The 22,039-nt window shown below is 52.4% G+C and overlaps 1 protein-coding gene across 10 annotated transcripts in view; it reads left to right on the top strand.

The window, feature by feature from the left end:
* The first annotated feature begins 11,343 nt into the window (after window positions 1-11,343).
* Window positions 11,344-22,039, top strand: part of MVB12B (multivesicular body subunit 12B) — a 59,294-nt gene continuing 48,598 nt past the window's right edge. For 2 of the 10 annotated variants that reach the window (XM_027741292.2, XM_027741291.2), the window contains exons 1-3: window positions 11,344-11,729; window positions 16,652-16,769; window positions 17,798-17,920. In XM_027741292.2, coding sequence (XP_027597093.2) covers window positions 11,359-11,729; window positions 16,652-16,769; window positions 17,798-17,920 — 612 coding nt within the window. In that variant the 5' untranslated portion in view covers window positions 11,344-11,358. Of the gene's footprint in view, window positions 11,730-11,992; window positions 12,120-12,275; window positions 17,921-22,039 lie in introns of those variants that run through there. The other 8 variants (XM_027741296.2, XM_027741290.2, XM_027741297.2 and 5 more) reach the window with 8 other exon arrangements.

Here is a 22,039-nt window from a genome sequence, read left to right on the forward strand (position 1 = left end):
TTAGCACTGTGGCTGGGTGGCTGTGGGGGTTGGCACGAGGGCGCAGGCCCGTGCCCGGGGCTGCTCCGAGAGCTGCGGTGCCGGTGCCTGGGCGAGGGGCACTCGTCTGCTCCCGTACCAGATGCAGCAGCCCGGAGCTGAGCTGTCTCCCAGGCCCCAGCAATCCCAAACCACAAACCCCAGAACCTGGCACTCGACTGCCCTTGGAGAAACAAGGAACCACCATCAGACCCGTCATCTGTGGCTCAGGGTCAGAGGGAAGCACGAAGGGATGGAGTCTTGCTGGACAGAAAAGGGCATCTGGGCAGGATGTGGAATGGACATTGAGGTGGACATCCCATCCCTTTGCTGCCCGATGTCCAGCCCATTCCACAGCAGCCCCAGCACCGTGAAACACCCCAGTCAGGCAGAGCTGCCCGAGGGTGCTGCTGTCACCTGCACGTGGCTGCCCAAGGTGAGGAGAAACAGGTCCCCGTGGAACAGGCACCGAGGTTTCGGCTTCCACCATAGCCAGGCAGCACCAGCAGCAGCACAGAGAGGGCTGAGCTCTGCCCGGAGCCACCGGCAGTGAGGAGCAGCTGCCTGAGCCCTGCGTGGCCGGCAGTGAGTGACAGCAAACACCGGCACCGCACCAGAGGCAGAGCGGGCTGTGACAAACACTCACTAGAAAATAATAAAGTGGCAAAATAATTCTGCATCGGACACACTTACCAGAGCATAAAGAGTCTGAAAAGGAGACAACATCTTGTATCATCTATCTTCCTTAAATACCCAAGCTGTGACAAAGTGGAAAGCAAAATTATGATGAATGATCGGACATATTTAGTCTGTACCTGTGCTCTTTAACTAGGTCTGGTGAAATGGGTGCTAATGAAAAGCAGAACACCTACCAAAAAGAGGAGATTTCATTGAAAACAAGTCTTTATTACAAATTGGCACTTCGTTTTCATAAAGTGCATAATGAAGGTGCATATTGTGACATAAATTAAAACAGGCAAGTGATGGGTCAGCACTGCAAAACATTACACAAAGACAAATCACCAGTGAGCCCTCGACAATGGCTGTATCTCATTTACAATTTTTCGAGTACATTTTCAGATTGTGAGGGAACACGACGAGGTTTTGTTCATAAACGGCATGCCATCATTTATTTTACTGCCTCATTTGAATATGATGAATACTGTAGCCCTTTATTTGTTCACAACAACCAAATAATTGTAGATCCATGGGTTTCTGGGCAATTAATCACATTTTTTCCCTCCAAGAATCCACTATAAACATGACATTGAACAATAAAGTACATTAACCTCTGCTTTGCACAAAAACTTTGCTTATTTAAACACTGCAAGGGTACTGGCTCCTGTTCTCCTTCCGGATGGATCCCGATGTGACACCGGACGGGACCCGCCCACAACCCCCAGGATGCAGTGAAGGGGTGAGCATCCCACCTGTACCAGCTTCACAGGGGCAGCAGCCCTGGGGCCAGGCTGACACCCTGACAGCACTGTCACAGCCTGGCCCTGGCACTGCTGCCATCTCCAGGCAATGCTATAAACACTTGGAGATGCAGGGGCTGCACTGGGTGCAAGTGGGGCTGGCACAGAGCTGGGCATGTGCAAGGAGCCAGCAGCTCCTGGGGGTGCACAAGGCATGGGATGGCTCCCAAATGGCAGTGGATCCACAGAGCTGTGCTGGCACTCAGGACAGGAGCTGCCTCGTCCCCGCTGCTGCCAGCCGAGCTGCCGCTCGCTCCTGGCGGCGGGCACGGATGGCCATGGCAAAGCCACCCTTGGTGCCCGCTGCCACCTGGCATCCACGTGCTTTCCTAGGAGCAGGACAGTGGGATGGTGTCCATTTGGGACGCAGGACCTCGTGTGAGGCTCTTCTGCTTGCATGATGCAGGGTCTTCCTTTGGGCCAGACGTTTGTTGTGGGCAGGATCATTTCAGTGAATTTCAGTGAATTACCTGACTCCAAAGAAACCAGCAAAAGAGGTTGTCAGTGATTCAGGATTCCTCTTTTTACATAAAAATCCCAAGTTTTCCTGAAAGGAGGCAGCTTTTCAGCACAGCTGGGCCAGAGGTGAGGCCAAGCAGCCCTGCCCCATGGAACCCATCTCACCCCAGGATGATCCACCAGGGCCATTCCCACTGCAGCTGCTGCCATGTCTGTACCTCCAGGTGTCCCCCAGTTCTGCTGGATTTTGGCTGACCCCTATCAGCATCATGAGGGACTTATGGTGAATGGGGCTGCCTGACACCCACCCACTCCACCATGTTAAACCAGAACATATTTTTCTTCCACATTGCTCTTATTTTTAACATTTTTAAAAATCCTGTTTATGGTTTGTTTTTTCTATTTTTTTTTTTTTTTTAATCTACCACTGGGGATAGATCCTTGCCTGGAAAAAAATGGGAGTGCAGCCACTGTTAAGCCATGAAAAGCAGTGACTGGACCGTTATCTAACACTGTTGTAAGGTTACTATTTATCTAGAGCAACTGAAGTTGGCACTCACATCTGGCGCCTGGTACTTAGTGCAATTATTTATGATTTCCACCAAGATTTAAAAGCTCATCGCCGGCCTTGTAATGCAGTAACTGATTGCACTGCTAATGTAATTAAGAAAAGATTATGATGTCCACGTGGCACACCAGATGGTGGCATTCATAGCAATCGGCACACACAACTGGCAGACAACTGCACAAGGGCAGTGAGGCACAGGCAGCTGGAGCTGCCATGCCCCCCATGCATCCATGTCCCCTACACATGGGCTGCCCCGTTCACCCCCACAAACACCACAGGGGTCTTTGCAGGGGTGAACAGGGCAGCCCATGTGTAAGGAAATCCCTCTTGGTGGACGGATGCATCCTCAAGCATCTCATTAAACTTGGGAACATATTTGGTAGGAGTATCTCCAGTTTGCTGCTCACCGTTGTTTCCATCAAAGCTGTCTTCTGAGAACTGGTGACTCTTTCAGCTCACTGAGATGTTAGGGGAAATGAACCAAATGCTGCCATGGCCAGAGTCTCCCTGCTTTTTCCAGGGTGGTACATTCCCCAGGAGCAGGAGAGGCCCGTCCCTGACACCCTTGGATCCGTTATTCAGGATTAATGCCGGTTTGCTTGTTGCACCTTCTGTTGTGGAAATGATGCTGCAGCCTTGACTGGCTTCCAGCAGTGCAATAGCAAGAGCAGTTAATGCTGTGCCAGAGCAGGGAGGGGTTTTTCTTGGAATCAGTAATGTATGCAAGGAACTGGTGTCACCTAAACCCATCGAACACCCTGTGTCCCCTCCTTGCCATTTCCTGTGAGTTGAACAAAGCGGTTCTGGTTCACCCACTGGCGATGCTGGAGCTGACATGAGTGAATGTGCAGACTGTAGCCTCGCTGAAGATTTTACACCATCTGTATTTGCAACATGAATATTTCAGCAAATTTAACATTTTGGAGACTTGTGTCTTCCAGGTTTAGTGACTCCAGGTCCCTGGGCCAGGAGTGCAGCAGGTTCACCCGCGGCATCCTGTCGGAGATTTGCTCTCGGGCGCTAAGTGGGGCCCGGTGCCGCGGGGTTTGTTGGCTCATTGAGCCCACACATCTCTGAAGCAACAGAAAATCAGTTTTTGATCTCTTGCTGCTGGCCTCTGCCTGGAAAGCATAAAGCAGGAGGCAACCCTGCGGCAGCTCTTCTGCCAGTGTCATCATAATATGGATGGTGTTTACTGTCAGTTGTGAGATGAAGAGAGCAATACACGGGGCAGGACCAGACGAGGCATTTCTCCTTCAAGGAACTGTCACAGCAACACCCAACGGCCTCTGACCTGCTGAGAACAGGCACAGATCATCACACTTGTGGGAGATGCAGGGTTTCTAGGAACCTCCAGCTAGAGCCGAGGGCACTAATTGTCCTAATGGTCCTGACCAGCTCCATCTGGGACCATACACACAAACACACACACCACTTCCCTCCATGGACCCAGGAGCCCATTTAAGCTCCTGGCATGGCTGAGGCACTGATTCCTCCCCTCCTGGGAAAATGGGATTGCCAGGAGAGATGGAACAGCACAGAAATGAGATTACCAGACAAGTATAAATTTATGAGTATATATTTATAGATAAATTAACTGTGTAATAAATCCCACAGCTACCCAAGAGATGGAGGGAGCAGAGTGTCCTACAACAAGATCTGTGACGCAAAAAAGAACCTCTGTGAGCAGACCGTGCTGCTCAACTCAGGTGAGATTTTATTTTTCCTCTCTCACAAATCGCTGTTCTTGAAACATTTATATTTAAACAATGCACCACTTTCCATATGAAAGCTGCGCTTGGCACAACATCCTCGGGGTAGAAAGGAGCTAGAGGAGCCCTTCTCTGGCTAATGTCAGCTCATTATCCGTTGCTGAGGCACCACCCCCCCCCCCCCCCCCCCCCCCCCCCCCCGAAGGCAAAGCTTTGCCCAACTCCCTGTGGTCAGCCAGGAGCGAAGGATTCTGCAGCAGGACAGCAGGATCTGGACTCTCGGGATCATCCGCAGGCCTGTCATTGTGGAACAAAACCCTTAAAATCTAGGTAGGATAAATTCAAAGCTGGAAAGAAAATAAAACACCACGTCAAATTATGTATTCACAGACTGGCTGCTCATTAGTGGTGCTGGGGATTTGTAGTTCTCCCGGCAAACCGTACCCATCCGCCTGCATTTCCCTGCAACACTGAGAGCTTTCTGAGGGAACTATCTGATGTACTTCGTGTCTCTTTTATCTCTCTCCTTGTAAAGATTGTTCACTGTGTTTTCCTAAAGGGATCCTACAGACAGGATGTTTCAAGTGTGGGTAAAGCTGGGAGGACACCAGGCAGGTGCTGAGTGTGCAGCCCCATCCCTGCCTGCACAGGAGGCTCAACCTGCACCTCACCAACCTGAGACTCAGACCTGCTGTCAGCTGGGGCTTCTGCATCGGCAGTCTGCCATGGTGGGTTTAGGTTTTCCCATGGAGACCCCATTTCTGAGCTCGTACCCCCATTTCTGGCCACGAGCCCCAGCTGTGGGATTTGTCTGGCTGGATCCTGTTCTCCCCTGAGGGTGTCATGATGCCATTGGGGCAGTGGCCTTGCATTTGGGGACAGACAGGTGAGACTGGGGAGCCTCTTGTTGTTCCTACTGGTCCTTCATTAAGGATATTTGGATTGAAATTTTTCTGGTCTCCCAGTGATACTGTAATTGTCCAGTTACGACCAACTTTGGCATCGTTATCTACACTGGGTCCTGTCAGACGGATGGGAAACTCACTGGGGTGCTAATATGCACAAGCTGCAGTAGCCAAGGAGCCAAGCAGCAACATTTAATGCTGCCAGCTGGCCTGGGAACTGCCACGGAGGAAGCTGATGTGCTCTTGCAGGAGCGGATGGGGCCCCCTGTGTCCCCCAGTGCTGCTGACCACGGGGACAGCTTGGGGACGTGAGATCCCTGGCTGCAGCCATTTAACCAGTGTGTGAATTACTTCTTCCAGTTTAAGAAGAAGGGATGCTGGCTGTAGCCCTGCTTTCAGGACCTGGAAGACCAGAGCTGTGTTTTTGGAGTCCTGCATGGCCAAATGGAGAAAGGGCTGCTGAACTGTGACCAACTTCCCAGCGCCACGGACAAATGGTCACCTATGAACTGACTCCCTGGCATTCCTTCATGCAAACACCAAGTATCAGAACGACATCAGCTTCCAGCGTGTTCATGGAACAGCAGCTTCACAACCCTGATAGCCACATCCATGAGTTTTCCCTGTGTGTATCCATGGACAAGCAGTAAGTAGTGTGCTCTGTTCAGCTCCCTCTGCTCTGCCAGCGGCAGTGGGTGGCTGGAGCTGGGGGGACAGCAGTGCCCTGAGGGAGAAAGCAAAGCAAACCATAGCATTTCATCAAAGGAGGTCTGCAAAGAAAACATTATTTCTTCAAATGTGTTCATCATTCAAAATTATTCAAGCAAAGGTTTCCATCGCACTGTGGCCATTACTCATAATCTGAGGGTCTGGCTGTGTGGCTCTCCTTGGTAATTACCCGCATGGCGTTCTCTCTGCCCTCCATTTGGTGCAATAGCAGTTGTGCCTCAGTCCTGGAGTGTCTCTGCAAAACAAACAGGGTTGGTCCTGGCTATGGGGCCTTGAAACAGGGCTCACAAGGCAAGATTTCATCCCTGTGCCACTAAACAGTGCCAGTGCCCTGTGTACCCTGGGCCACCAGCTCCCTGTGACCCTGGCAGGTCATGGCCCTGCTTCCCTTGTCATGGAGGTGGCTGGTGACAGTCCCTCCTTCTGGACCATCCCTCCAGGTGAGGGATGCCCTGAACCTTTTTGGGAGGGGAAGGCCAGATGCCTGCCCTGGCCAAATCCACCACTGGGTGCTACATAAATCAGTTATCTCTGGCAGTGTTAATGTATATTGGTATCCTGTACATCATGACTGAAATGGGAGTGAAATACAAATGTTTTAAGTTATCTAGTGTTTAGTAACAACTATGGGATAGGAAAGTAAAGGGGAAATAGACCAAGAAACTGCCTTTTCCAAATCACTTCATATGTTCAAGAGTGGGTCCCTGAAACAATGTTCGGAGCAATTTCTGAAAAGGCTGTTTTGAAACTTTCCAGGCATTGCTCACTGGTGCCCTGTGAGGATGATGCTCTGGGTGGTGAATACACTAGCAAACAATATTTTCCTAAATGTGTGTATCAGGGATGGAGGAAGTCAGCTGCCAGGCAGAGCTGGTTCCCATGTGAGGCCTGGGAAAGGCAGTTGAAGGCATCAGTGGGACACTGACTTGTGTGTGCGGGTAAGTGCCTCCCCTGCCCCCACAGCAGGTGACTTTTGGAGTGTCTGATGGGTGTCACCCCCTCCTTAGAGAGAGGAGTTAGAGCTGGCAGCCCAGGACTCGGCTCACCTCTGCCCACCAAGCTCTGAACCACCCTGTCCCAGGCTCTCCCAGCACCCACCCACTCCTCCTGGTCCCCCGGGGTGCAGCCAGTGCCAGGGGTGCCCTTGGTGCCCAGAGAGGGATGTTGGCACCTGCTTGTGTGAGGGCTTGGAGGCGGTTTGAGAGCCTTGACATGGGGTTTGCCACTGTCAGGAAATTCATGAACAATTTATAAAATGTTTTTTACAGAGAGCAGTTGGTGTGTGCTGAGCAGCACTGGTTCTGTCAAGGAGAGTTGGTTATAGGGTTATAGCCAAATATTATGGTCCATAGTATTAGAAATATTGAGCAGAGTGTGTGGCTACTTTGTGCTGTCCTGCACCAGCTGAAGGTGTCAGTACTCACAGAGGCACTGGCACTTCTAAAAATCCCTCTCCACTCTATCTTGGGGTCACACGGCTTCACTAAACTGCCAGGGCTGCAGTTGCAGGGAGGCTGAGATGGCAGTGGGGGGACAGTGCTGAAAGGTGGGCAGCAGATATGTAAGCTGTGCTGCCAGCTGCAGGCTCCAGCCTCTGGGCTGCCACTTGAGCGTGTGCTGCCCCAAAGCCAAGGTGCAGAGGTGCTGTGTGCTGTTTCACTCCAGCTAAATTCAAAAATTTAACCTTTTAACCTTGGCCAAAGTCACACACTTCCTCTGTATCATGGCCAAACCAAAACAGACAAGAGGAACTGTCAGTGCTGCTGTGGCAGGACCTCAAAGTACAGCACAGTCTGCCTGTGGCATGCCCAGGCTGGGCTGCAGCCTGGCCCACCAGCTATGACACCCACTGTGGAGCATCCAATAGTCAGCCAAAACTAAGCAGGACGGCAGTAGGAAAGTAGTGAGCTAATTTCCCTGCAGGAAATGTTACACAGCCTTGTTGAATAAGAACAAACGATTCAACTCAAAGTAAAATGAAATGAAAAAATGCAGTGAAACCTGGTGGGCGGTCTAGGGGTTCTGACTACAGTGAGCTCCCAAAATATCCCCGTGTCTCTTCTTGAGATCATGTTGCTCTCTGAAATGCTTTGGGATCTCTTTATTAAAAAACAATCCCCATGCATCCCAGTTTACAGGCAGGATGAGGATGCAGGATCCTTTACAGCTTTTTCCCCTTGTGTTTTTGATGGCGAAGTCTGACCAGGGCTCGCTGGGAGTTCCCGCTGCCCTTGGGTGCAGCATGTGCAGCAGCACTGGTCCAGTGTCCCTGTGGTAGCCCCAGGACTCTGTGTTTTGTCTGTTCCCAGCTGGAAGTGTAGAAACTTGTGCACTGCTGCTTTTCTGAGGTGGTGTCTGGGAAGGGACAGATTTTGCTGTTACAAAATGCTTGAAATGTAAAGAGGGTGGGGCTCAACCACCATCTCCTATTTTAGTCCAGCTTCTGACTGAGGAGCAGGTTTGGCTGCTCCCTTGAGGTGCTTGGGGGGTGGAGATGCCAGGGCAAGGGCTCTGCTCTCCTGCATGGGCAGCCACAGCCCCTTCCCTGCCAGCTCTCCCCATGAAGAGTATGAGCTGCAGTGCAGCCCGCTGTGAGATGTGAAGCAGTGCTGTCCCCAGCATCAAGCCCTGAGGAGCAGCACGGGCAATCACCTGCCTTCCAGCCAGGCCACGCTGCGGCGGTGGCACAGAGCGGGGTGGCACGAACGGAGCACGTCCCAGATGGCTGACAAACCCGGCTGCACACACAGTTATTGGGAACAGTGCTGTGGAGGATGTGAGTTCTGGCACCCATCCACCAGTGATGAGTGAACCGTGTTTGTTCAGCCACAGCTCTGGCATCAGAGCCAAGACTGACCAAAATTCCTCTTATTCAGTGTCCTGAAAAGACAACACTGGTACAAACTGGATAGCATGTACAGGACAGCAGAACTCGTGAGAAAAGACACGCTCTGAGTAAAGAGGAGTAAATATATGCATCTTGAAAAAGAGGGATGTAAAATATTGAGAGGAAAACATTATACTTGCAAATATTTATGCTTTTGAGTAACTTTACACAGGTAGATTAACCAATTCTAGTGTAGTTATTCATGTGCCCAATACCCAGTACTTGCTGATTCGGAGTCCATGCTCATGCCCGATGGAAGAGCAGAACAGGGCCTCTCCCAGCCTCCAAACCTGCCGAGGTTTGAAGGTCCCCACAGGCAGAGGTGCTGGTGCTCACCCCGAGCTGTGCTGGTGCTCACCCCGAGCTGTGCTGGTGCTCACCCCGAGCTGTGCTGGTGCTCACCCCGAGCTGTGCTGCTGCAGGGCTGCGGCACCGGCGGTCACTCCGAGGGCAGCAGCTGGGAAGGGACTGTCTCTTTGGAAAAGATGTTATTGCAGATCACACCACAGACACATTGGGATATATGTTTGCAGTGAATCTTGGAATATTTTGCGGATGCTAAGCAGCAGTTAGAGTCTTCCTTTGGAATCAATTCATTTCCTACAGCTGTGGTAGCATGGAGGATCTTATTGAAACTCTTGGATTTTTAATATTATTACACTAAAGACTCTCTCAGTATCAGCACCTCCATGGGGGAGCATTAGCACACTGTAATGTGTAACAACTTCTCCAGTTCAGGAAATCTTCTTGTATTTGTAATAGGACATTTGGGGCATATATTATGTATGGAACACATATTTCTCATTTCCACCAGGCATCATCTTTCCTTCACTCTAAATTACTCTCCAAATCAAAAAAATGCATTGTATTCCTTATTGCTCAAAAAAAAAATATATATTTTTAATCTTTGGATGCAGAAGCCACTACCAGCTATCAAGACTGTATGCAGTAGGAGCTGTAAAGCCCTGGTCCAACAGGGAGGGAACAGAGTTACCGTTCAGAACACCCAGTTATTACTGTGGTTCAACAAGCACCAGTCTAAAATGCTTTACTGGAGAGAAACACCAGTCATGACAGGAGGAAGGTTTGGTCCCAGCCCAGGGTTGTACACAGGAGGAAGTGGGACACCAGGTTCTGTTGTTTGCTTTATGGACAAGAACACAAAACCACTAATGTGTATGTTTGCTTTCCAGACAAACCTCTCAAACACTGGCTAACCAAAGCTCAGAGTGTTTTGTTTGGTAGTAAGTCTGACCACACCAGGATGAAGAGCAAGGAGCTGGAACAGCCCTGAGGATCAAAGCCAAGAGCTCTCCTGGTCCTCAGCTCGGCATCTACAGCCCAGTGACGCTGGGCTGGTGGGAAATGCCCGGTCAGCTGAGCTCCTGCCTGTCTCAATGAGAGCCAGAGAGATGCAAAACCAGCCTGGAGACACTCACAAAAGGAAAGAGAAGGGCTTTGGCTCCACCAGTCCTGCTCGGTTCAGCCTGGCTAAAGCAGTGTACAGAAACAGCCCAAACAGGATGGAAGATGCAAACTATTATCCAGGTGAGAAAAAAACAGGCTGAACAGAGCTCCTCAAAGGATGGCCAAATCCAAGCAAAAAGACAATGAGAGAGGGGAAAAAGAAACCACCAGGGAATTGGTGGTGTAGTTCAAGGCAGAATATCAGACAAGGAAACACCCTATGACCATAGAGATGGACCCTCTGATAAATGCACTATGCATCTGACAGATGGTACCTGGTTTTGTCAGTGAGAGGAAATTTGGGTGTCTGAGTGAGATCTTTCTCCTCTTCTAGGTCACAAAGGCCAGGTTCCCAGCACAAAGGAAACCATGGCATCATGGAAAATAGAGGAAACTAGCTCTACAAAAGATGGGGGAGACCATCTGCTCTGAGGGAGTGACTGAGTAATGTCTGGTAAGAGTTTCTGGGAGGGCTTTTGACTTGACCAGTAATAAAAACTCCCCAAGCTGTGGGGAGTTTTTCACCATATCTTTGCAGAATCTCTTGCTGCATTTCATACCCATCACTTCTCAGCCTCCCACAAAGAACAGGTTTTTGCCCTTATCTTTAATTCACATACAAATTAACATGTTTCCTTCCCTCCTTTATTTCATTGTTCACCCCAGGATTTTCTCTTTTGCTTTAGATTAGCAGCTCCAACTCCTCCCTGTCTTGCATCTGTATCAAAGGCTGCTGATATCAGCCTCTACACTGATCTCACTGCTCTCCAGGTGGATGTTGTTGACCTCGCTTCAGGTAAGGTGCTCAAAACCCAACGCAGGACAGCTGCAGGATTTGTTCATGTGATGATGGCTACAGGCCATGCTCCTGTGCCAGGTTATGCTGTGATTCACATAATCTGCTAATTCAATGAGTGCGTTGTCAGTTTGAGCACTGGCATGTGACCATGTTGAGCAGAACCAGACTCTAGCTGCCCCTCTGCTCGGGATGTCTTCTGTGCTGGGAGTGGACCTGAAGGCTGGCTGGATAACCAGCCAGGGTTAACCATCTAGCCTGGCATACCCTGACCTCTCTGGACCGTATCTGCTTGGTTGGTTTGTCAGGCCATGGTGAGACAGAGCATCAAATATCTTCATGAATTCAAGGTGGCTCCTGAAACCGCTTACCCCTGCCAGGGACTGCCTTCTCAAGAAGACAACCAGCTTGTTTGACACCATTTGCTCCTCCTCAGCACACAGCAGCTGCTGCCCATCTCCTGGATGCCGCCCGTTTCAGACAGAAGACAGAGGTTACATTGACCAAATCACAACTACTCAGCCATTTCCACCTGGCACCTCCCGTCAGCCCCAGGCTCGGGGCCAGGGGGGCTGTTGGGAGCGTGCCGGGGATCGCCCCGTTCCCGGGGAGGGAAGTTTTCGGGAGGTTTCGCCGCAGGGCCGTGCGGGGGCCGAGCCCCGCTGCCCGGGGGTGCGGGCGGGGCCGGGCGGAGCGGCGGCGGCAGCGCGGTGAGTGTGTCCCGTGGGCCGGGCCGGAGCGCGGGGCTCGGGCGGGGGCGCGGGGCGGGCGCCGGGCGGGGCGGGCTCTGGGCCCTGCGCGCCGCGGTCCGGCCGCGGTGGGCGCGGAGCGGCGGCGGTGGAGGGGGGGAGTCCGAGGCGCGCCGAGAGCCGGGGCCGCCCCGCGGCCTGGCCGCCGCCCGCTCGGCTCCGCTCCCCGCCCCGCGCCGCTCCGCCCGGGCCCGCAGGCCGCTCCCCCGCCGCCGCCGCTCCTCCCGCCGGGCCGCGCCGCGCCGGCCCCGCCGGGCGATGAGGAGTTGCTTCTGCCTGCGCCGGGGGAGCCGCGACCCGCCGCCCGCCGCACGGGCAACAGTTAAGTGTCCCCGCGCCCGCCGCGGCCCCGCGGCGCGGCCTCGCTCCGGGGCCGGGCCCGGCGGGCGGTCGCGGCTCCCGCGGGTCGGCGAGGCGGGACGAGCGGCGGGACGAGCGGCCGGGCGCTCACTCGGCCGCGGCGCCGGGCGGGGCGGGCGGGCCGAGCCCCAAGGAGCGGTGCAGGGCCGGTGGGAGCGCTCCGGGCCGAGGCTGCCGGGGCCGGGCCTCGCGGGGACTCCGCGCCGGAGCGCCCCGGTGGCCTCCGTGAGACCCCGCGGCTCCGCCGGAGCTGGGTCGGCTGCAGGAACGGCGTCGGCGACCAGCCGTGGGGCAGAGCCGGTGACCTTGACCTGCTCTAGAATTTAATGTAAATTCTTATTGGTGACAGTTAGAGAAGATAACAAAATCCCCTGTGTTTTGCGTGGTCTTCTGCTACAAGTGTTTGCAGCGTGGGTCCGCCCGCCTGCCCTTTTCTCACCTGTGCTCGGTGCGTGGCTGGAGGTGTGATACAGGCTCACGCTGTACAGCGCTGGCTGGAGCAGCGACACAGAGCTGCCTTTGTCTTATGTACTCACTGCCTGCATCATCAAGGATTGCGAGCTCAGTCAGAAGTTTCTGGAGAGGTTTTCAAAAGTCCACCAGGCTTTGGTGTTTTCTGTGCGTTCCCAGAGGAACAGGGTATTCTTGGCTTGGTCACAGTAACACTGAAACCCGACAGGCCGGGCGTCAGGAGGTGTGCAGCTGCTCGGGCTAAAGCTTGGGTTTCTCCATCTTGTGTTTTATTTTAACTGTGTGAGAACATGCTCACCTGTACTTTAGGGAGTCTGCGTGTTGTGTGGTAGGTCGACTGTGTCATCCCTGTCACTGTTAGCTGAGATGGCCTTACCTACTAGATGAAAGCTAAGCCTGAGCTTCTGGAGGTGTGAAATGAAGCACACGTCTCACTCTCATACTGTGTGCTGCCCTGACAAAGCAAATCCCAGGCTCAAGGGTGCCTGTAGTCCCCAGGTTCGTATCTGTGCCAAGATAGAAATAACAGAACTGAATGTCACTTATGTTTTGCTGCCCTGATGCAAGGTCATCTGTGTATGGAAACACTCTTCACAGATGTGCGTCCATAGTTAGAAGTGCTGTGAAGCAATACAGGGTCTCAGTTTTGCTCATACTGTGACTTCAGTTCCTGTTTCCATCCTGTTCAGTCTCAATGTGTAGATTTTGTGGCTGATGCTGGGCAGGTGTCTCTTATGGGAGCCTGGGCATGGGGGTGATTCCAGACGTGCCTTCGATGGGGGCAAAACGTGACACTGAAGTTCTGCCCGTTTGTGATGGTGGCCTTCAGGGCCCTGACCCCTCAGTTGCACTGTGTGCTCCTGTTTTTCTGAAACTGTGTCCTATTCCATGAACAGAAATAGAAAGTTGGCTGGGGCTTTGTCCTGTTCCCGGACGTGGTGGAGGCCCAGGGGAGCGGGGCGGTGTGACTCCGGAGCAGAGCCTTGTGCCAGCAGTATCCCCGCCTTTGCAGAGGGATGGAGTGACAGGCCGAGCAGACGGGCAAGGGTTTAAGCAGAGTGTCTGCTTTGGTTTGATGGGACCACTTCCCATAGACTGCAGGGCCTCAGCAAGCTAGTTGATAATTTTTTTCCCAGTTTTGCCTTAGCTCATACTTTTCTGCCTGTGGGAAGAGCAAGTCAGTGTCAAAGTGCAGGGCTTGTAGTTGGAGGAAGAAACAATAAGACCATTCTCCCTCCAAGTCCTGACTATTTAACTTCAGAGCTTGACCTGCTGTGCTGGCAGCATGATGTTTCTGTAGCAAATACATCCAAAGGCCTGATCTGATCATGTACCCACCAGCTCTTTAACTTGTTGAACTTGAAAAGGAATAAGGAGAGCAAAATATGCTCTAGAAACTCACAATAATGCATTCATTTCTGAAGGCATGTTCTTGTGTGTATGTGTCCTAGCCAAAGCCCAGCAGTGTGTGTGGTCAGTCACCTCAGTGGAGCCAGCAGAAAAGTATGCCTGGGATAAACTAATAAAGGCAGATGAACTAGCAAGAAAATGGGAGAGAGCAAGTGAAGAGGATGTAAACAGACAAACTTGGGGGTGGTGGGAGAAGGGGAGGTGTGTGTGACTGTGGACGTGGGCTGTAGCACAGCCTGGCAGAGTCCTTGAAGGCCTCTCCTACACCCTGGGACCCCATGCCTCCTGCCCCGTGGTACGGCCGGTTCAAGGGGGCGGGAAGCATTTGGGATGGAGCCAGCAGGCGAGGCTGCTTGCCAAGAGTGCATCTTATGCGTCTCATCCTGCAGCCATCCTAAGCAGCTCTGCTGCATGCTGCTTGGGGCTGGTGCTGGTAGTGTGCATGGACACTTTCTCTGGTGGAGGCACATCCTTTCCCTGCTAGCTTTGTCCAAGCGGCCCCACAGTGTTTTGAAACTTCTTCCTGCCCCAGAGCTCGCATCCGGCTGCCAGGGCATGCTGAAGACTGGATGTGGCCCCACAGCTCAGAACGACCTCCAGGGAGCATGCTCCCAACTAATGGGAAAAATGTTCTTACTGTTTTGGGCTGTTCCCAGAATAACCTTGCAGCGAGCAGTGCGCACAGGCCCTCGAGCAGAGCCCAGCACACACAGCTTAGTGCGGGTGGGGATGGGCTGTCTGGTGGGCTGGGTGGTCAGCCATGGTGATGGTAGGGGGGCGTACAGGTCAAACTCACCTTGTTTAAAGAGAACTTCATTAAAATAACAAGCTGCCTAATAGGAGTATTTATAGAATCCTGCTCCTTAATTTAATCTCATCTTTCACTGTTTGTTTGTTTTTGTTGTTTTTTTAAGTTTAAAGGCATGATAGAAAAGAAACCAAACTTTGGCGCCCTGGGGGAGAAGTGCACTGCAACTAATCATCTGTGTGATTGCCGAGCCAGAGACTCCCCTCTGACCTGCACAGAGTTCACAAAAATATTTATCCCAGTGTGCAAACTGATTGGTGCTGCTCCATATCTGTTCCAGATGCATCCTCAGTGCCACCCGCGTGGTGGGAGGCTGGCCTGGTGTGGCAGAGCCTGCCCGTGCTGTGGTGGCCCCAGCAGGTTTGCTGTCTGGGCAGGTGCTCTGTCCACTGTCCCTGCCGGCTGTGGGCACGGGCTGTGGTCTGAGCACCAGGCAGAGGAAGGTGCTGGGCTCGCTGGGTGCAGGCAGCTCGGCCGGCCCTCACTGCAGCGGGTGCTGCTGGGGGCCCTTTGCCGGTGCCACGGCACTGTCACCCTGTGGCTTCCACCCTGGTGAGGCGGAAAGCCCCGCGCCCAGCGCTGCCACCACAGAGGGCTTTGTGTGAGCTGTCACAAAGTGAGGATTGATGCCGTTTCCCCTCCCCCTTCTGTGCTGAGTGGAGCCGAAAATGGCTCCCACAAAGGTGCCCTTCTTCACTGAGGATGAGGTGCCAGCAGGCAGAGGGGGCTGCTCTGCAGCACCGTGCTGTTGGTAGGGCCACCCACCAGCCTTTCCGCACTGGTGCCATGGATGCCCAGGGCCCTGTCCTCAGCCTTGCGCGGGCTGACCCGACTGCTGCTTGTGTTCCTGCCAGGGCAGCTGGGACTCCCTGCAGCAGGCCCCACGATGGTGAGATGGGGCCTGGGCAGCATTCAGCAGTAGGTCCCTGGCCCACATTAGCCTCATTCATGCCATCACTGCTGGGAACGAGGAGGCAATGCCGGGGCTCTGCCTGCATGAGCTCTCCCAGGGCCTGAGAGGGTGGTACACAGACCCTCTGCTTCCCTCCCCGAGGTGACATGTCTGTGCCATCCGGCTACCCCTGCTCCCCTGCCTTTGTGGAGCAAGCCGGCACTTCATCAGGGTGGGTTTGGTGGAGGCTGGGGAAGCACATCTGCTTCCCTGCAATGTAGCTGCAGCTGTGTTGGAACCTGCTCTGCGGTGTTCTTAGCATGCTGGGGAATATCGTCACTTACCTGAATTTTGCTTCAAAATGGCCTAAGAGAAACTTGCATCAGCATTCATTATCTCCCAGCTCCTCCCGATGTGTAGTAACAAGTCATCGTGCTATTGAGAGTGGCTTGGAAAAGTTTCAGAAAACGTGCATGAAGAACAGATTGTAATCTCTGTTAAATTAATATGTGTTTGTTCCATGCTGCACGTTTTAGGCAATGGCCTCTGGATTATTTGCACGGTATCCGGATGAGCCGGTGGGGCAGCGCAGGCAGCAGTGTGGGGTCTGTTGGGGCTGTGCCAGTGCCTCCAGCGTTCCTGCAGTGGGGTCCTGTGCTCCTTGCCTGCCCTGAGGACAGGGAGCCTGCTGGGAGAGGAGGGTGAACCCCTGCAGCTCAGGCTGTGCTTCCTGTCATGCTTTGGAGCCTTGGGCTGTGTCGGGGACAAAGAAGGTTTGCTTTGCTCTGTGTATGCTGGATGGGTGTCCAGGTGCCAAAGCAGAGCTCTCCTCTCTGTTTGGTTCAGCAGTAGTGTTTGCACCATTACTGGTCACTAGTGTCTGTTGTTTTGGACTTCTCACGTAGACTGGCTGTTCATGTGACATTGTTATTATTTACATAGGGCCCAGACTTGCTCTTTCTTATTGCCTGCAGCACGATGTTTGCTCAGACTGGGCACTGTGAAGTGTAAACCCAGGTCCCACTGGCACCAGCACTCACCTCTGCCTTTTCTAGAAGCAGTAAGTAACCAGCCTTCTACATGGCCCAGAAACGCTGGGGTTTGATTGCTCTGATGAGGGAATTGAATTAGGCAGTGCTGGTTCACGGCTTGTCTGGCTGCGCAGCAGTGATGCTTGTTTACTCAAAGCACTGCCCTTTTATCTCAGGGTGCGTGGGGGGCGGTTTCCTGGGGCATTCCTGTCTGAAAGCCAGAGAAGACTTGCCCTAACTGGCTGCCTCTGCAGGAGACCACATGCTGAGGCAGTGGCACCTTTTCCCATCCTCCTCCTCAGCGACTTGTTTCAGCACCTCTCTTGTCCTCTCCTCCTGCTTCCTGCAACAGCATCTCTCCGAAATTGGTTGGTCTTATCTGCTTTTGTCCCCTTTGCATATCTCCCTTCCCTGACGTTCTTGGTGATGTGTCCCTTTTGGAAGATGCTCAGGCCTCCTCAAGGCCTCTGTCTGCTTTGCACCAGCCCACCCTGTGCTTCCTCTGTGTTTCCTGGTGTCGAAGCTCCCCGCGGCCACTGCGGTTCTGCATCCAGCGCCAGAGACATCTGTGCTGCTCTGTGAAAATGGTCTGGCTCTGGGGAGTGTGATGGGACAGAAGACTTGTGGGGGAACCCACAGCATGTCTTAACACCCGTAGTGGATGAAAAGCCTCCCTCTGAAGCCATTAGGAGCAGAATTCTTTCTGCTTAAAATGACAGAGCTGCTTCAACCAGCCCGCCTTGGGGTTGAAATTTGTTCTCTGCTTGGGAGGGAAGGTATTGGGTTTTCCCATCATTGCTAGATGGAGACCAGCCCATGGAAGCAACAAAATGAGTCTCAGAGGCTGCCAGCCCAAATCCCAAAACTATTTGGCATTGCACAAACGTACCCTCTTATCAAAAGCAAATGGAAGTGCAGAAGGTGTGTCTGGCCTAATCCTGTGTTCACCTTGGCCGTCTGGTGTGTCAGCACAGGCACTGTGGCATGCATGTGGGCTGTTGGTGCTCTGCCAGGGTGTGCTGCCCAGCAGCCCTTTAATTCTGCTCCTTTCTTCCAGAATCAGTCCATAATGCCTGAGGTGCGAGACCTCTCTGATGCCTTGCCCGAGCTGCCGATGGATCCCATCACAGGTGTTGGTGTGGTCGCATCCCGGAGCCGAGCACCGACTGGATATGATGTAGTAAGTAGAGCTGTTTGAGCTGCTGCTGCTAATGCTTGTTTCTGCACTGACAAGGCTTTACTTTGCTGGGAAACAGCATCTCTTCCAGAGAGAGCTTGACTTCAGATGGTGCTGTGAGAAGTCATTTGGTAGCCAGCTGCCCACCTTTCAGCCCACAGCACTTACTGCTTTCCCTCAGTGGAGGGTTGTGGGTGCAATTGTGCACTCCTCTGCCACTCCAGAGGAGCTTAATTACCTGGAGGAGGGATTTTCAGAAACAGCTGGCCACTGTGGCATGCAAATTTAATAATCCTGGTAATATTCATCCTGAAGGAGTCCTAAGTATTGCACAAATTATATCTCTGCATAAATGAATCCCTCATCAGCTGTTTAATCCCAAATATCAACACTGCACAATGATGATGAGAAGCTCCAGAATGGGAAGCAAAGAGTTTTGCATCCAGATGAAATTGCAAGGATGATTTTGATGGGCAGAATGCAAACCTCTAAACTAAGGTTTGGCAGGAGACTGGCAGTAGGAAAAGGCGGCTGGATACAGCAGAGATGAATGTGTGTGGATAAAGGGAGGTCACTGTTTAACAGCTGCCTGTTCTTTGGATTAGTTGCTGTGTAACCAGCAGCAGGATATTTCTCCCCATAGATTAGTGTCCCAAACTGTGAAATACCAGAAAATGCTGACCTTGCACAGGTCTATAGAGAAAGATTTAGCCTGCTTGCCTTTCTGTGTGTTCTGCTCCAACTGTGCTACATCACACCTTGGGTATCCAGAGCTGCACAGCTTGCATGATGGGAGTGGAAACCAGCTGTCTTGAGGCTTTACTCACAGCTCTTCAGCGCTGGATCATTGCATACCTTGTTCAGTGTGAAGGAAGAAAATGGATCAGGCTGGTGTGACTGGACATGGGCTGTGGGAAGAAGGGGGGGAATTGTGAAGAGGTGCCTTAAAGACCTGGGAGTTTTTTTGCATTTTCTGTATTTTTCTGACTGCTCATTACCTGTGTGAGCCAGGCTGTGTAATTAGCTGCTTGCCCTGATAAAGGAGCATGGGACAGTGTGAGAGTTGTGATAACAGAATTGCATTTTGCCTAAGTGGCTGGGCAGAGAGAGCGCTCACCCCAGATAGCCTGTCTGTGGCTTAATGGGGAGCTGCAGTGCTAAACTAAACAAGATAAAAGAATCTTCCTGTGGCTTATCCAATTACGGTGGTGGTGTAATAATGCTGGTGAATGTGGGTCGCTCTCTCCTCGGGGCACAGCGAGGAGCTGCCTTTGCTCTGGTCCTGCTGCCTCCCTCTCTGTTCCCAAGGAGCACTCTGTGCCCCTGGAGCAGGCCCGGGGGCAGTGCCTGCTGCCTGCAGTCTTTCCGTGAGCACGGCTGCCTGGGTGCTGCCAGCCACCCTCGGTGTCCTGTCCCTGTGCAGCACCTGCTGTCACAGGGCCACGCTCGGTGCCACCCTGGTGTGACAGGACAGTGACATGCAGGGCTGTGCTTTTCTTGCCTGGGTGTCTGTGAAGGTGGCTCGTTTGTGAGCCAGGGCACTGGAGCAGTGTGTGGTATGCGGGGTTGCCACTTCCCCGTGACCTCTCTGGAACCCAGTCTGGCCCAGCTGAAGGTGTGAAGCTGAGTGTGCACAAGTACCCTGCTCAGTGCAGCAGAGAAATTGTGTTCTGAGATGTGAGCAACGTGCAGACCTTGGCGAACTTGGGCTTTGTGTTTCTCCAGATACGCAATTTCCCTAATGAGACACCGACAGCTGATTGCTGCTCTAGGGTGGAAGGCCTTGAGGAAGGCAGCTGTGGCAGCTCCACCCCAGGAGTGTGCTCCCTAAAGCCCTCATAGTTAGAGGTGCACACTGCACCCTGGAAAGGAGAATCACTCTCATCTCTTGGGAAACATCAATAACAGTGTGTCTTGGGATGTTGTTGTAGTTTCCTTAGGAATCCACTGGCTTTGCCTGTCACTACAGCATCCTGCAGCATTCAGTTCCACAGGTGGATTCAGAATTGCGTGGGAAAGTGTTTCCTCTTAGGAGTGATTAATTTGACATCATGTAGTTTCACTGATGGTTCCAAGTTTTGGGACAGTGAAGTACCCAGCTCTCTCTGAGATATCTGTTTTATTTATAGGCTTTACCCAGTTCCTCTTTCATTTGTATCCTTTCTCCAATAAACAAAATGGCCAAAATATTTTCCTTCCTCTTCCCTTTGCTCCTCTTTAAAAGAAACCTACAGAGGTTAAACCTCCAGTAAGTTAAATGCCTGGGGATGTCTGGGTCTGTTTTCCAGGTTGCATGGAGCCCCAGGGCTGGAGCCAGCAGTGCCCAGGGTACCGGACCTGGGGGTGTCTTGGCAAATGGGCCAGAGGTCTTTTTCTCCCAGTAGTTTTTTAATTACTCTGTAATCTCCACTGCCTTTGTGTCTGTTTAAAAATCAAATATGTTACTGGCTCTTTGAATGACTGGCCAGGCCTTTTAACAGCTGAAGGACCAAAGACTTGATTTTGCCGAAATGTACAGAGTGTGCCTGAACTTAGATTCCTGAAAACCTGACCAGACTGGCAAGACTGTCTGGGTGGGGAGGAGGGGTGGGAGGCAGGAGCCTGGGGTAGGAGAGAGGTGTGGTTCCTGTGTTCTTTGCTTCAGGCTGAACGCCAGCTCCATGGTGGGGTTTGCTGTGGGGCAGCTCCCGAGTGAGCTGCTCCCCCGGGGCTGTGTGGGAGCAGGAACAGCTCTGACTCCACTGGAGCGACATATCACCCTGTGGGGTAGGAGGTTTAGAGGGCCTGCTTTCCAAAGGCCTGACTGGGGTAGCAGTAACCTATTCTGACTCTGTGCAGCAGGTAGATCACCCTGCACTTGGAGGGGGTGGGCTGGGGGCAGCTTCCTTACCGTGTGTCACTCTGTCAGGTCCATCTGTTTGTAGCACGTGGGTAAGGAGTGACTTCCCTCAGCTCCCTGAGGAGAAGGACTCTCTTGTGTGCCCGGAGCTGGGTGCCGTGTGGTCCGTCTCACACGTTCCTTGCCTCTGAGCCAAGGTAGGACTGGGCGAGCTGGGGCTGCCGAGTGCCCGTCCTGCTGCCCAGTCTCTGCCCTCGGCTCCTGTCCCAAGGGCACACTGCCCAGCCATGGCACTGCTTCCAGGGGTGCAGGGCATCCTCCTCGCTTGCGGGAGCCCAGCAGCTGATGCAAGAAGTTTCCTGTTTATATCGCTCTGTTTTCTCTCCCCATGAGTTTTCTGACAAGTTCGTGCATGTTTGCATTCTCCAGGCTTGGAAAAAGTCTTCAGCAGGATGAGGCAGAGCAGAGCACTCAGGGTTCATTGCTGGGGATGTTGCCTGTGACTGTTGCATTTCAGCAACTAGAATTAGATATTTGATGGGTTAGAATGGCAGGGTTGTTCCTAAAAACGGGTGTGGTGTGGGTTGGAGGTTTTTAGGTTTATTTATCGTTAATTTGGACTGTGACAGTACCAGGCCTCTCCAGAGGGTTAACAGTGCCAGTGCAGGGGCCCTTCAGATGCCTTGGACAGCTGTGATCTAGCTGTGCCCTGAGCAGTGAATGGTAGAGAAGATGTTATCAATTGAAGTGATATATGTCCACCTCAAAAATGTGGTATTGTTGTAAGTCATGTGAAGTTCCTCAAGCTTACGGAAGTTAGATAAAAAGTTCATTTGACAGCAAGTCGTGTAGCACCAGTTTTGCAGTTGCACATGAATCTGTTGCTGCTTGTTGATTTTTGAGCATCTTAACAAAACTGGCTAGCACAAAGAACTTGAACCATACCAGTGAACAAAGTGATGAAATCTAGATCTAGTCCCTCAAACTGTTTCTCACAAGGGCTGGAGTTCAAGCTGACCATCCCTATATGCCAACAGTTTTCCCAAGCAGATTATTTTCTGAATATATTTTCACCAGGACTGACTCTACCCGTAGGGGAGGGAGATGCATGTGGATTTTACATATTCCTAAACTAGCACTTCAGGAAAGAGCTGAATTCAAGGAATTCAAGTAAGGAAAAAAATCCCAGCAAAATCCTATTCTAAAATGTGACTGTTTAAAAATCAGGCATGTTTCTTTGCAGAGGCCTGAATACAAAAGCTGTGTGTTGTACAAGGGCTTGA

Source organism: Pipra filicauda, unplaced genomic scaffold (assembly GCF_003945595.2).
Source record: "Pipra filicauda isolate LSUMZ 115617 unplaced genomic scaffold, ASM394559v2 scaffold100_size2392355_pilon, whole genome shotgun sequence".
Lineage (NCBI taxonomy): Eukaryota > Metazoa > Chordata > Aves > Passeriformes > Pipridae > Pipra > Pipra filicauda.